At 46.5% G+C, this 15000-nt stretch overlaps 1 protein-coding gene across 2 annotated transcripts in view; it reads right to left on the bottom strand.

The window, feature by feature from the left end:
• Positions 1-7077: 7077 nt before the first annotated feature.
• ephb2b (eph receptor B2b) overlaps positions 7078-15000 on the bottom strand; it is a 343815-nt gene continuing 335892 nt past the window's right edge. For both annotated transcript variants that reach the window (XM_063214832.1, XM_063214833.1), the window contains exons 16-17: positions 14840-14995; positions 7078-11091 (exon numbers count right to left, since the gene is read on the bottom strand). In XM_063214832.1, coding sequence (XP_063070902.1) covers positions 10983-11091; positions 14840-14995 — 265 coding nt within the window. In that variant the 3' untranslated portion in view covers positions 7078-10982. The remainder of the gene's footprint in view (positions 11092-14839; positions 14996-15000) is intronic.

Genomic DNA, 15000 nt, shown 5'->3' with positions numbered 1-15000 from the left:
TTAAATACGTACTCGAACGCTGTAACAAGTAGCAATAATAAGATATGTTTTTTTTATGGTATTTTGTTTTTTTATTGTGCCTGAGGTTTTAGCGCTGTGTGATTATGGGCTTTGGAATGTGGTGATTATTTTAGAAGATTCCAGAAGCATACCATTCCGTACTCACTCATGCAAATGCATGGCCGTAAAATGACTTAAAGATGTCGAGTGTGTCGGGGCCTGCCAGTAAGAGGATATCTATTACCGACACACACACACACACACACACACACACACATACAGCATAAGGGGAAAATGATGAAACGCAATGGAAGCAAAACATAATCAAGCACGCCAAACGCTACTGGTTATTACCGATCTCGTTTCATTTTAATGAGGAGAGTCAAGTTGGGCTTTCCATTTTTAAAAAATAAACCAATAACAATATTACAAATAATGAAATTGTTACATCATTCACAGGGTTACAGTCAATGTACATTTATACAGCAAGATAAAAAAAAAAACAGTAAGAGGGCCTACGACCACATCACAGTGGTGCATGCAGGCTGCGCTAGCACCCACCCACACACACACACACTCGCACATACACTTACACATACGCACACACACACAGACACACGTCATGCACACAGAATGACTGTATAACACCCAGGGTGAGGATGAGGGTAGGGGGGTGGGGAGCTGGGTGTGGTAAGGAGTCACAGGACACAGGTGGGGGAGATATAAGGAGAAGTCTGCAGCTCTACTGTCACTGTCGCACCTCTACTTACAAAACAGCAGAGGGCGATAGAGCGCTGTGGTGGCACATTTCTGCTCCACACTCGCCAACCACAGCAAAGGGGAAGCCATTTTCTCGTTCTCTCTTCTCTCACGGTCACTTTGTCTTTCCCCTCTTACGCTCTCACTCTCTCATTTTCTTCTTCTTTTCTTTCTCACCCTCTCTGTCTTCTCTCTTAAATCTTGTTGGCCACAGCTGCCAAAAAGCCATGTCGTACCATATTTGGAGGGCGTGGGCAGTGGCACACACTGTGCTGCGGAGCCTGTTTGGTATGCACCAGCCGAGCCGGGAAAGGGCCGGGGCTGTGTTGTTTATGCGTGCCGCTCTGTGCGGGTAACTCTGAGATGGGCTTGCCTTGCGCAGGGCTCAGTGGCAGTGGCAGTGGCCAGGCCCTGCGACAGAGGGGAGAAAACTGGGTTAGTCGCCCCGGGCCGTGCGCAGCAGGGAAAAGATGGGCCCAGAAGAATTGGAACCGCATATTGTATGTATCGAGAGAGGGGGGGGCCCTTTCGGATGATTTTGTTCCCGGGCCCAGTCACAGTTGTCAGCGACCTTGGCAGTGGCGCTAAGGGCTTAACTACACTATGCAGTGCTCCACTTGCCCACAGTGTTACCAGGTTGGGCTGGTTCCCGCCCGATTGGGCTGCTTAGGATGGCCGTGTGGCCGTGTGCGGGGAAAATGGCATTAAGCAGAAAAACCTGCCCAATTTTTGCCATAGGAATCAATAGAATTGGGCGGGATTTTGTGCTTCTAGGCGGGTTTTGAGCATTTTTTTGGGCTGGAAATCATCAGCCTCATCTGGCAACCCTGCTTGCCCAGGCCAGTCCACAGTCTCACCACCACTACGACTCCCATCAGATGTGCATGTGGAAAGTTCATTCCTGCCTCTCCGAGCTCCGACGTCCACCATGATGAGAACACGAAGAGCCATGTTCATGCACAACACTGTGGTGAAAGAGGCTGACCTCAGCTGTGTGTGTGTGTGTGTGTGTGTGTGTGTGTGTGTGTGTGTGTGTGTGTGTGTGTGTGTGTGTGTGTGTGTGTGTGTGTGTGTGTGTGTGTGTGTGTGTGTGTGTGTCTGTGTGTGTGTCTGTGTGTCTGTGTGTGCATGCGTGTATGTGTTTTTGTACGCTGTATGCCATTTTTTCCCCCAAACAATATTTTTACTGTTCTGTTATGGATAATAAGAGGGATTTGGTTGAAAGCAAGCAAGCAAGCAAGAAAGAAAGAAGAAAAGACCATAAATAAAGAGAGAAATAGTGAACGCAAGTGTATAAAATGATCGCCGAGACAGATAGGAAGGAGGTTAGCCTAACCCCTACTGAGATATTGACTCTGCAACAACAGCGGTTGGAAAATGAAAAGGATGGAAATGTGTGTGTGTGTGTGTGTGTGTGTGTGTGTGTGTGTGTGTGTGTGTGTGTGTGTGTGTGTGTGTGTGTGTGTGTGTGTGTGTGTGTGTGTGTGTGTGTGTGTGTGTGTGTGTGTGTGTGTGTGTGTGTGTGTGTGTGTGTGTGTCTTGCCCACACCCAAACCAAACGGGGGAGTTCAGCAAAAACATTCCAATGTAAATACTAACATGTTCTCTGACGTTCTTCCTTTTTTCCCCCCTTGGGCAGAAAGACAAAAAAAAAATCCCTCAAGGTCAACTAAAGCACTACTTTAAACAGATCTCACTGTTGGGCCAGCCGGGTATAGCGGCCAAAACCCAAAACAGCCCTTTGCGGAGCTGCTAACGTCTCTTTTTCCTCCTCCTCGTCCCATGCTCTCCCAGCATGCCACATTAATCGTTTGCAAAGCATTCTGGGGCGTAATGGATGAGCCTGGCCGTGATGTTGATGAGTGGAGTGCCGCGGATGAGCTATGGCTGCTGCTGCGGTCCTTACTCTGTTGCTGTAATTACCCCCACCACCACCACCAACCGCCATTCTGCCTACACCACCCCCCACCACCGCCATTCTGCCTACACCACCCCCACCCCCCCACCACCGCCATTCTGCCTACACTACCCCCGCCCCCCCACCCGCCCCAAAACCAGACGCCACTCATCACACCCCCATTCAATTAGCGCCTCAGTACATCATCCAGCTTTTTTTTTCCTGTGAACTCCACCACCACCACCAGCGTCCTTTCTCCAAGCTCAAACTAAAGATGCTTCGCCCGCCCTCGCGTCACAAGCCACTTACAGGCTGAGCTACTGTTCTGTTGCTCTTGTTGATCGCAAGGCGGTTGTTGCCGCGAGACACAACAATCTCCCTCTTTTAAGCAGTGTGCTCAAACCAACTGTGGCTGTGAGATAGAGATTGGTGGGATCGGAGGACAAGTAGAGCCAGGACATATCCATGCAGGGGTGCCGTTCAGTGGGGTAAAGTGGGGTAAAGAGTTACCAGGGCCCTATGCATATAGGGGCCCCACACACAGTTTGAATTATATAGATATACGGCTGGGGGGGGGTGGGTCCTTCGGAGCTGATTGTACATATGGCCCACAATTTGTTGCTACGCCCCTTGTATCCATGAGACGTCAGGACGTACTGTATCCATGGCCCACCGACGATTCTGGTCTAACACCAACCAACCCGCCAGACGATAAAAAAAATATTCCCTGCCGCTACGCTAGGGTGCGTCTAGTTTACCAGCAGGCTGTATCTACTGGACCATCTCTGGCCGAGCCTCCAACTCCCAACTCTCCACTGCTGGAGATGATCCACCTCCGCCCGAAATAGCAGGCCAGGCAGGCAGGCGCTAGGCTACTCTCTGTCTGTCTGGTCTGGGCCCCATTACTGTTTTCCCAGCGTCTCTTGGTGGCAGTCTCAGAAGAGGGAGGCCTGACCACATACACGCACACACACACACACGCACACACACACGAGAGCATACACACACACACACAGACACAGACACACACACACATGCGAGCGCACACACACACGCGCACACACACATGGTCACGAGCGTACACACACACACATGCACACACACACACAGACACAGACACACACACACACACACACAGACACAGACACACACACACACACACACACACACACACACACACACACACACACACACACACACACACACACACACACACACACACACACACACACACACACACACACACACACACACACACACTGCATGGGCCCAGAGTATAACTATACGGAGAGGAGCGGAGCAGAGCTCCAGCCGAAGCGAAGCCAGTCTAGTACTTAAGCCCACAGGTAGAGCAGCCGCCGCCAACACTGCCAGGGAAAATGGGTAGGTGGCTCATGTTTCACCCAATTCCTCCAGGCCAAAACACAGTTATTTATGTGTGGTGTGTCATTTTCTCTTTCGTCTCTTTATTTTCCCACCCAAAATCTACAGGAGGAGACGAAAGAACTCTCACGGTAGGGACACATAGGAGGCGAAGCGAAGAGAGGAGAAATTCAACCGTCATCAGGTCGTCGCAGCAAATCAAATGGAATGGAACAGTTATGTTGTTGATTTGATTGGGCCACGGCAGTCGAATTTGCTCCTCATTTGCATAACATTAAACTTTATTTTATAATTTCGCTTCGCTCCTGTTCGCTTGCCTTCGCCTCTCTCATAGGAATGAATGGCGAAGTTGGCTTCGCTTGGCCAAATTCGCGTCTATGTGTCCCTACCGTCAGCTGTGGCTCGCTAACGGTAGCTGGGCACCTTTCAGAGAGGAAGTGGTGAAAAGAGGAGGAGAGAAAGAGGTATGCAATGTGAGGGAAAGGTAGTGGATAGAGAGAGAGAGAGAGCAAGAGAAAAAGGAGAAAGAGGAGAGGGAGACACAGGGAGAGGTAGTGAGGAAGAAAGACACAGAGAGAAAGCGAGAAGAGAAAGGTTTGCAGGGTTTGAAAAAAATGAGAGGAAGTGGTAGAGGTGAGAAGAGAAAGAGAAGAGATGGTGGAATGGACAGAATGGTGGACGAACGAAAGGGAAAGCTAGTGGGCAAAAAAGGGAGAAGCAGAAGCCAGGCATGAGAGAATACTGAGGGATACTGAGGGGAAGAGAGGGAAGACAGAGAGATACTGAGGGGAAGAGAGGGAGAGAGAGGACGGAAAGAGGTGGAGTGGTAGACACAAGGATGGAAGAATGATACTGGAAAAGATGTAGTGAGGAAAGAGAAAGAGATAGAGAGGGGAAGAGTGGTAGACACAAGGATGGAAGAATGATACTGGAAAAGATGTAGTGAGGAAAGATAAAGGGATGGAAGAGGGGGAGACAGAGGGAGGAGTGGTAGACACAAGGATGGAAGAATGAGACTGGAAAAGATGTAGTGAGAAAAGAGAAAGGGATGGAGAGCGAGAGACACAGGGATGTACGAATGAGAGGGCGCGTTACAGTAGTACTGTGTCAGGAGTAGGGGGCTACCTCTGCTGTAACAGTGGGGGAAATGGTGCTATCCACAGGAAGACATGCTGCAGGCAGCTCGACCTGCTGCTTCCTCACGACATGACACCACAGAGCCATCAAATATTGAGGCGCCGAGAAGTGTTATAGGGGGGATGGAGGGGGATGGGCGATTGCTGGTGAAGTGAAAAGAAGCTGGTGTGTGTGTGTGTGTGTGTGTGTGTGTGTGTGTGTGTGTGTGTGTGTGTGTGTGTGTGTGTGTGTGTGTGTGTGTGTGTGTGTGTGTGTGTGTGTGTGTGTGTGTGTGTGTGTGTGTGTGTGTGTGTGAGAGTGAATGTCTTCCTCACATTTTCCAATGGTGTGTGTGTGTGTGCACGCGTGTATCTACTCGCGGAGCATAGTATGCGTGACTGTGTCCTCTCCTCACCAGCCCAGCCCTTCTCTCAACATGACTGCATGCATGTGTGCAGGTGCGTGTGAATATATGCGTCTGAGTGTATATTCGTGTATACCGGTAAGTCAGTAAGCCTGTGTGTGTGTGTGTGTGTGTGTGTGTGTGTGTGTGTGTGTGTGTGTGTGTGTGTGTGTGTGTGTGTGTGTGTGTGTGTGTGTGTGTGTGTGTGTGTGTGTGTGTGTGTGTTCGCGCATGTTCCAGTCAGCAATGCCACACAGGGATCTACACCTGCCTGCCCTCAGCTGTTTCAGCTTAATTCTCTATGGAGGCAAATGCTGGACAAGCCAGACCACACCGCTACCACTCACACATACCACCCACAGTACTCTCTCTACCATTGTACTGTACTACTATTATAAGCCCCATAGTAAGTTCACTAGCCCTCCACACAATGAGCTATCACAACCAAACACCTCCAGCTGCACAGCAGAGCCACACACACGGCCACATGGACGGATAAACAATGTCGGCCCAAAGTCGTCCAACACCAGCTTTAGTTGCATCCAACTGGACTTCTTGTTTGAGCTTGAATCAGAATCAACCTGACCCCTGTCCCTCGAAAGTATCATTGCTAACCAGATAGCAAATCAGTGGTTTCCAATTGCAAATTGCATTGCAAATAAATAAGTTGCTAACTTTGTTAGCAATGACACTTTCGAGAAATGCACTTCGTAACTACGGTAATTAAGCTCATTGGACTGAGGAGCGAAATGTTTTCAAGCTCAAAGAAGTAGTCCACCACTAAACTCTTTGGCCAACATGACCTGGATGAATGCAAACCTTCACAGACAAAGGGACGTGCTCATGATCGTGAGGGGCGTGTCGTGGGCTTGTACCAAGAGGCTCCGACCGGCGCCATGCTGAGCCAACAACCCTGCAACAGGGTCAAAGACGTGCAAAATGGCATTGTCATTCAGTGTAACGGATGCCTTCTGCTGACTGTAACTGTAAAAAACATGACTCTTTTTATTTATTTATTGTTACAGGGAATTCATGAAAGCCTCGGCTGTCATCCATTCACTTGAAACAATTTAAAAGCCATGTTTTTTTGCAGTTACAGTCGGCGGAAGGTGTCCATAACACTGAATGACAATGACAAAGATGTCTTTGACCCAACAGCATATCCTTGCACTCGGGGAATTTTGAATCGCATTGTTGAGTGAAAGGAAGAAAACAAACTGCGAGTGTCATCGGAGGAGGGAGAGAGATCACTCTGCAATTGATTGCCGGGGCTTGCTCATCATTTTGTTCTACTACTCGGGGACTATCACTGTTGTGGTTGGCACTGTTGTTGTTGCTGATTTTTTGGGGGGGATGATGGGCCATCTTGCTCATGTCGCTCCCTGTATGATACACCACCTCCTCCTCCTCTGGGACCGCTCTGAACACAGAGCTCAGCTCTTGTGTTGGAGCAGGGGTGGAGCTATAGGGGGGGCAAGCAGGGCATTTGCCCCTGGGTCCAGGGCCCTCCTGTATTGGTGGTGGGGGCCCTATTGTGACCATGGCAAGTTGTATGGAGGGCCCTATAAGTGTCTTGCCTTGGGGTGCTATGTGCAATTGTTCCGCCACTTGTGTTGGAGGCGCAGAGTGTCTACTGTCTACACAACACACGCCTCAGAACTGTCCTGTATGTGGAGGACTTGCCTGCCATCGCAACGACACTGAAATCATTAATATCTTTGTGAGTGTGTGTGTGTGTGTGTGTGAGAGAGAGGTTATGGCTATGCCATTTCAGCAACGAGGATGACTGGGCCCCTGTGGGAAACGGCAAGACACAGATTAAAACGAGAGCAGGGAGGGAAAGACAGGAACAACTGTGAACAAAAAAAGACAAAGAGCTAACAGTCCTCCCTCCCCTGACACAAAAACACACACTCACACACACACACACATCAACACAGACACACACACACACACACACACACACACACACACATCCCACTGTTCTTGCTCACACCCGTGAGAATAAAGCGCAGCAGGAATCGCAGGCAATTCATACGTTTTGAAATGCGGACTCCCTCTTGTGTGCCTCTCAAAAACCCAAACCTATAGGGGGGCACTGCTGCAGCCCAGTACCAAACACACCCCTCTTTATAACACCGACTCCAGAGATACACGAACAATGTAGGAGAAAGACAAGTCGGCTACCAAAAAGCATAACTGTGTACTTCCTAATGAATACCAAGCACCTGTGTGAAAATAATATTAAACTTCTTCTGACTTTCTGTTTTTTTTTTGTTTTTTTTCCAGGCTTGTTGCCATTTTGGAATTTGGTGAGATGTGTGATAACTCCGCCTTCATACATATGAAGGGCTACTATGACGCTGTATGAGACGCAGTATGAGTTTGGAAGCGAGCTACAATGGTTGACAAAATGATGTCGACTACCAGCTGTAAGTTTGATTTCTTTCTTTTCGTTTTCTCACCAGCCACCTTATCAATGAAAATGAACAAAGGTTGTTCTTGTGAATTGTGATGAATTACATACAGTATATTCAGTCTTGATGAAGTCTTACTACCACTTTACAGATGCATTGCTACATACCAGAGGCTAGGCTACATGTTCCGTAAAGCTAACACCTGAACTTGAATGCATCAGTTGTCTTCAGGAACATCTGGTAACTTTACATTTGTTGCTAGTTACATTGTCACAGTGCTATGTGTTCTATTACAACAGTGCTCTCGTCTATTTCCTTCTTGACATGCTGGTCACCTATCTTTTGCTCCATGAAATGTAAATGATATAGTGAAATAGTAGCCTACAACATTGTCTCTCTCCCGTGTTATTCGTGCAACCCCAAAGTTAGCCTCTTGTCATTTAACAGATCTCTCTTAATGTTTTTAACAAAATCTGTACACTAAAATCCAACACTTATCACCTAAAAAAAAGAAAACGTTTTTTTTTTTTTTCTGAACATTTCTGAAGGGCTATTTACAAATTCATTGATTTTGTCGCCATATGTAGATCTGTGATGGCGACCAGTCCATGTATACTACATGTGTTTTGAGTGGAAGAAATGAAGTATGGATGTGTTATGAGGAACAATATAATAAGTGCTCTTGGGAACTCGATTGTTGCTGCGATAGTGTTTGCGTCTTCTTCTTCAGTCAGGGGCCTACAAAGGCCAAAGTCCTTCCAAATCACACCAGGGGTGGATTTCTCGAAACCAAAGTTGCTTACTACATTAGCTACTTTGTTGTTTTCAATGCATTTTCCCATTGGCAACTACCGAAGTTGCTAACAGGCTAGCAACTTCTCTTTTGAGAAACTCAACCCAGTACCAAAGGCTCTCCTCTCTAGTAGAACTTTTCATAGTGCCCACAAACTCCCCACAGCACTATGTAATAATAATAATAATAATGTTCATTAATAATAATAATTATAATAATACACATCCACTCTTCACATTTCTGCCCAGTACTGAATGACTCTTTTACACTTCTTTTAGAACAAAAACCCAAATGCTTTGTTGAAAATAAAGACAAAGGAAGGAAAAGAAAAACATTTTAAAAAGGTTCAGCACACACCAACACAGTGATCTATAAAGTGTATCATCAAACCCAACCTCCAGGTGAAGTCACTTGTCGTGTTGTCATGCTCACAATCACACCGAAGCAAGCATAGATGCATACATTTCAAAGCACATACTGTATGCACTCTCTCTCTCTCTCTCTCTCTCTCTCTCTATCTCTCTTTCTTTTTATCCTTCTCTCCCCACGCACGCAAACACGCAAACACGCAACAACTTTGAAAAAAAAAACAACAAAAAAACAAGAGGGAAGCCTAAATGTGAATATCAAAGCATATGTGCACTCAGGGTCCTTCTATGTAAACAATTCAGGAAGAGAACACCCAAAAACAGCTTCTATTTTTTTTTTCTTTCTCATATCTCTATGCATTTGCAGTGGAAGCATTTGTGATGCCTGTTATGATACTGTAAAAAAAAAAAATCAAGGTCCACGACTAACATTTCAGGAAAAAAAAAATGTAGGAAGGAAAAAAAAAATAGACATATCCATAATGACTATGACCTCCAGACAGCACTGCTTATCAATGAAGAAGTGCATCAAGTCCAACAAAATCCTGAATGGAAAGCACCTGTGAGTGAGGATTCCAGAGTACTTCAGGTTCCCAAGGACACGGCAATGTCATCTGATATGTCATAAGGATGGCATCTGAGGTACAACAGGAGGGTTCTATTTGGCAGGTTGCGATGCATGTTCTTCGTACAAAGATGATATTCTCTATTTTTTTTGTGTGTTTGTTTGTTTGTTTGTTTGTTGGTTTCCCAACTCCTCCGTCCGTGGTGAAAGGAAGAATTGAAAATCATCATAAAATTCAACACTGTATTGACGTTGATGACTGTTAGGACAAAGACTTGTTACTTTTTTGTTGTAGTTGTTGTTTTGTGGTTTTTTGTTTTATTTACTGTGTTCTGTTGATTTGTTGTCATATTTTTTTTTTTTGTTCATGTGAGGTTCCCCTGTAGACATTAGCAAATGGTTCCTGCGATATTCTTCTGTGGCAGTGGATTCTGCCCGTGTTTCGTTCCGTGGTACATCACTGCTTGCTCCTCCTGTGCCTACACTAGAGCAAGTGAAGGAGGCGACGGGGGATCTCCTTATCACCTCTGCCTCCTCCCCTATACTACCACACACACAGGAGGTAGCCTACACAGTCCCACAGCTACTTCTTGTTTTATCTTCACCATAAAATATAGCCTAGTATTGCAAGTCTTCAAAACTTGTTCTCAAGGAGGGGGTTGATGTTTCACCCACCCGTTCCTCAATCTCTCAAGCCCCTTGTCCTTCCACCATTTAAGTCCTTTTGCCCTTTTGAAGGGAAGCCTTTTGATTCAGTCCACCTACTTTACAATTTTACACCATCTATATCAATTCATATAGATTCATCAGGTTCTGGTAAGCTTTTTTTCTTCTTCTCATGTTCAATACAAAAATTTGTACAAAAATTGATTGAGGGGAATAAAAAGTAAATGGGGAGAAAGCAATCTATAGGGAAAGGGAAATAGACAACAGTTTAAAATGGGTTTTCTTCTCGTTTGGGTGAAGGTTGCAAAAGAAAAAAAGAAAATATTCTTGCTGGCTGTGCCAATAAACACTGGGTTAAGTTAAATTGCAGAGAAATTACTTCCAGGACAAAATTGGCATGGGGTCTAGGAGCAAAAGGGGGGGGGGCAATGCCAGAAGTTCCACAATAGAGCAGGGTCTTCTGAAGAGATAGGGGAGGATTGCTTTTTTTAATCTTCTTTATCCAGCGTGACAAAAGGCGGTAACACCCACTCAACCCAGCCCCAACCAATCCAGTAGTGGGAGGGGCGGGGCGTCCTGTGGGCTTGGCTGATGGTTGGTTGGTTGGAGGGCCGGTCAGACCTCCACTGATTGGATCTGGTTCATCTGCGCCCGCATCATCTGCACGCTGTTCAAGATCTTCTTCTGGTGCCCGGCTAGCGTCACTCCTACTCGCAGAATGTCACTGTGGACAGGATAGCGAAAGAGAGGAAGGGAAGGGGAGAGACAGAGACAGAGAGAGAGACAGAGACAGAAATAGAGTGGGACAGAAAGACAGATTGGGAGAATTACAGAAAAAAAGAAAAGAGAGAGCGAGCCAGAGACAGGAGGGCAGCGTGAGAAAGAGAGGCAGAAGAGACACAAAAAGATGTTAGATATGACGTGAGATGACTTAGCACCGCTGTGCAACACAAACCAAAACCATACCTCACACACATACCGTGATTAAAAAGGAACATGCCGGTACTGCAAGCCTCGTAAACCTCCTGTCTAACGTCAAAAATATTTTAAAAAAAAGAAACTGGCAATGCGACTTTTAGATGAAGTGCCTGTCAAGAATTCCAGTAGGCTGCTAGCTGCTGGGCCTGACAAACTAGCGCGTACAGTATTGTCTGGTTGCCCAATGTATCAAATTCACAGGAGACAAAAGCCTATCTTGTTGTCCTTCAGGACAACTCTCGTCTAGTTCGTACAGGTAGGAACATGGAGTGATGCAAGAGAGCAGGAATTTCATCAAGACTGGAGACAGAGAGAGAGAGAGAGAGAGAGAGAGAGAGAGAGAGAGAGAGAGAGAGAGAGAGAGAGAGAGAAGCGTCGGCAAGATGGAAGAAAAGGTCTAAACCGCTGCCAGCGTCTCATATATCCAGCATGAAGGGCGTGTGTGCCCTCGTACGCACGCGAGCCTTTCGAAACAATAAGCTACATTTACCACCAGGCACCGCACCGCACCGCCGATAAAGAACTCATCTACTGTCTGTCTCACCGGCCAACGGATTCATAAGTCTGTCTACCACTGCCTCGCTCAATGCTATAGGGGGGTGAGGGAGGTAGGGGGGGGGTTAAGGGGGAATGGGGCAATTACTCCAGCCATCGCCTCAGAGAGACCAACAGCAGGCATGAGGAATACAATACAGCAGTGTCTCTCAACCTTTTTTTAGGCGAGGCACCCTTTCAATTCATGAAATATTTCAAGGCACCCCAAACCAATAAGCCGTATCATGGCATCGCATCCGATACCACACAAGCTTAGAAAAGTAACACATTAGAAAAGACGTCACACAACCTACGTTCGAAGTTGCAGCTGACTGGGGCGACCTATATTTACTCTATTGTGCGTAAATGGCAGATGAAAGATTCCACTGACTAGCTTGAACTTATCAATTTATACGAATATGTATTATCTTACATCATTTATTTATCAGCCACGTTTCCGTGGCACCCCTGAGGGGGGCACGCGGCACCCCAGGGTGCCTTGGCACCCCTGTTGAGAAACACTGCAATACAGACAGCAGTCGGGGAGGAGAGGAGATAGGACACATAAGGAGGAAGGGGGATTTTTTTTTTTAAAGAGAGAATTGCCTGTGAGACAATATCTCTGTGTGTAGTAGCATTTGTATGTGTTCGCTTGTGTGTACGCAATGTTGTATACTGTGTGTGTTTGTGTGTGTGTGTGTGTGTGTGTGTGTGTGTGTGTGTGTGTGTGTGTGTGTGTGTGTGTGTGTGTGTGTGTGTGTGTGTGTGTGTGTGTGTGTGTGTTTGTGAGTGTGTGTGTGTGTGTGTGTGTCTATCCACAGCTAAGAAACGATGAACCTGTAGCCTCATGATGTGAGCCGTTCCACCAGTGGCACACTGTAATAGTTGCTGAAAAGACTTCAGTACCACAGTACTACACTACTTCGACATTACACAGGGCCATTAGTAATAGGCATTACAACTGGGTCATTGCCAATCTGGTAACAGCAAAGTTATAACTTAAAGAAACTCCCGCACACTGACCATTTCGCAGTTCTTTCTTTAATAAATAGGAGTTTCTTTAAGTTGCTGAGTGACCCATGGGCTATCTACGACGCACTTGCCAGCTGAGGTTGTGCGAAAAAAGTCGAAGTTTAACAGCAAAGTTATAACAGATTGTAAAAGGCTATATTAAGTGCACTTTCGTTTGAGTTGTGTTTATCACTCTGGAGGGGTCACCGGTGACCCATGTTGACACTTCTCCAAAAACACATCTGAAAACTGTGAGCTTTTGTCATTCAAACATATAACATATAACAGTACTCATACATGGACATAGACAGTATGGACGTAGACATTGCTCATACAGACATTTAACGTCCAGTCTTGCACTTTAAATGTCTGTATGAGCAATGTCTACGTCCATACTGTCTATGTCCATGTATGAGTACTGTCTATGTCTATACTGTCTATGTCCTTACCTAGATTAGTCTATGTCTGCATGGGAGAGCAAGAAACGCAATTTCAAATTCTTTGTATGACCAGTGCATGTAAAGAAATTGACAATAAACTTGACTTGACTTGACTTGACTAAAAGTGGTACCATTACCAAAACCTTGTGTATGCATTTAGGATATTGTGTGTGCTTGTGTGTGTGAGAGCATGCATGTGTGTGTGTGTGTGGCAGGTGTGCGTGCAGTGCAGCTAATGAGGAAGAGCTCTCCCAGCAAGTGTGTGTTTATACTGGAGGGGTGTTTGGAGGGGCTTGTGGCATCCTACGTCATCAAATCTCACCAGGTGATGTACTGGACCACACCACACTACACCGCACAGCACTGCACTGCACCACACCACACTACACTAGTGGTGTAAATCACAGCCTTCATGACGATACGATACAGTATCCATTTCTTAAATCAGGGATTCGATTTTTTTTCCGTTACTTAAGAATTCCCCATGATACGATGCGATTCGGTTCGATTCGATTTTTTCCAATTGCTTTTCTACTACTATTGTGTTATGGAGCTAGGGCATTGCACAGGGGCCAGCGATTCGATTCTTTTCGATTCTTAAGAATGCCCCACGATACGATGCGATACTTCCGATACATCGATACATTTCGATTTTATTTACATCCCTACACTACACTACACCACACCGCACAGCACTGCATCGCACAGCATCCCACTGCACTACACTAGACAAGAGTAGACTACACTGCACTGCGCTCACCACACTACAACGTTGCTGATTCAGATGGAGGGGCTGCAGCTTGGCTGTCATCCCGCTACATAGGGTATATCTTCTCTCTCCTCTCCATCTACACCCACGAACACAGCTGTGGCACATTCCCCTGCCCACCTCCTGTACTGAAGGACTCAAGGCCTATGTGTCTTGGCATACATAGATCTGTTTGGCTCCTTGTAGAGGTGTGGAATTGTAATTGTTTTGGCATGCTGCTGTTCCTTGTTCCTTGTTTATTGTCCCTTGTTTATTCACAGACTTCGTAGGATCACTGTTTATGTGTCATAAAATGGAGCTACCAAAATAACCCTGTCACTCCAGCATTTTTGCTGCCATGGTGGTTTTTCTGTCCAGAGCTCACTGTGTTGTGTGGGCGTGCATAATGTACCACTGAGGTTGCATGTGTGTGTGTGTGTGTGTGTGTGTGTGTGTGTGTGTGTGTGTGTGTGTGTGTGTGTGTGTGTGTGTGTGTGTGTGTGTGTGTGTGTGTGTGTGTGTGTGTGTGTATGTGTGTGTGTGTGTGTGTGTGTGTGTGTGTGTGTGTGTGTGTGTGTGTGTGTGTGTGTGTGTGTGTGTGCGTGCGCGCGCGCACGTGCACGCGCGCGCACGCGCACGCACGCGTGTGTGTATGTGTGCGAATGTGTGTGTGCCTGTCTACCTGCATATTTTCCGTGCAGGCATAAGTGTGTGTGACTTTGTGCAGAAAAAGGTTGAAGTGAGGTGTGTCAGCAACTTACTCCATGGTCATCTGGGAGACCACGTCGAAGGTGTTGAAGCTTGCGTTGGCAAAGTTGTCTTTGTACTGGCCCATCTTGATGGCGTCCAGCCACTCATCCACCGTGCTGAAACTGGAGAAGTCGGGCACACTGCGGTCCAGCAGCGGGAGGTGAACACTGCA

Source organism: Engraulis encrasicolus, chromosome 14 (genome assembly GCF_034702125.1).
Source record: "Engraulis encrasicolus isolate BLACKSEA-1 chromosome 14, IST_EnEncr_1.0, whole genome shotgun sequence".
In the NCBI taxonomy this organism is placed as follows: domain Eukaryota; kingdom Metazoa; phylum Chordata; class Actinopteri; order Clupeiformes; family Engraulidae; genus Engraulis; species Engraulis encrasicolus.
The sequence above is the reverse complement of the archived record's forward strand: the minus strand, read 5'-3'. Positions and strand labels throughout refer to the sequence as shown.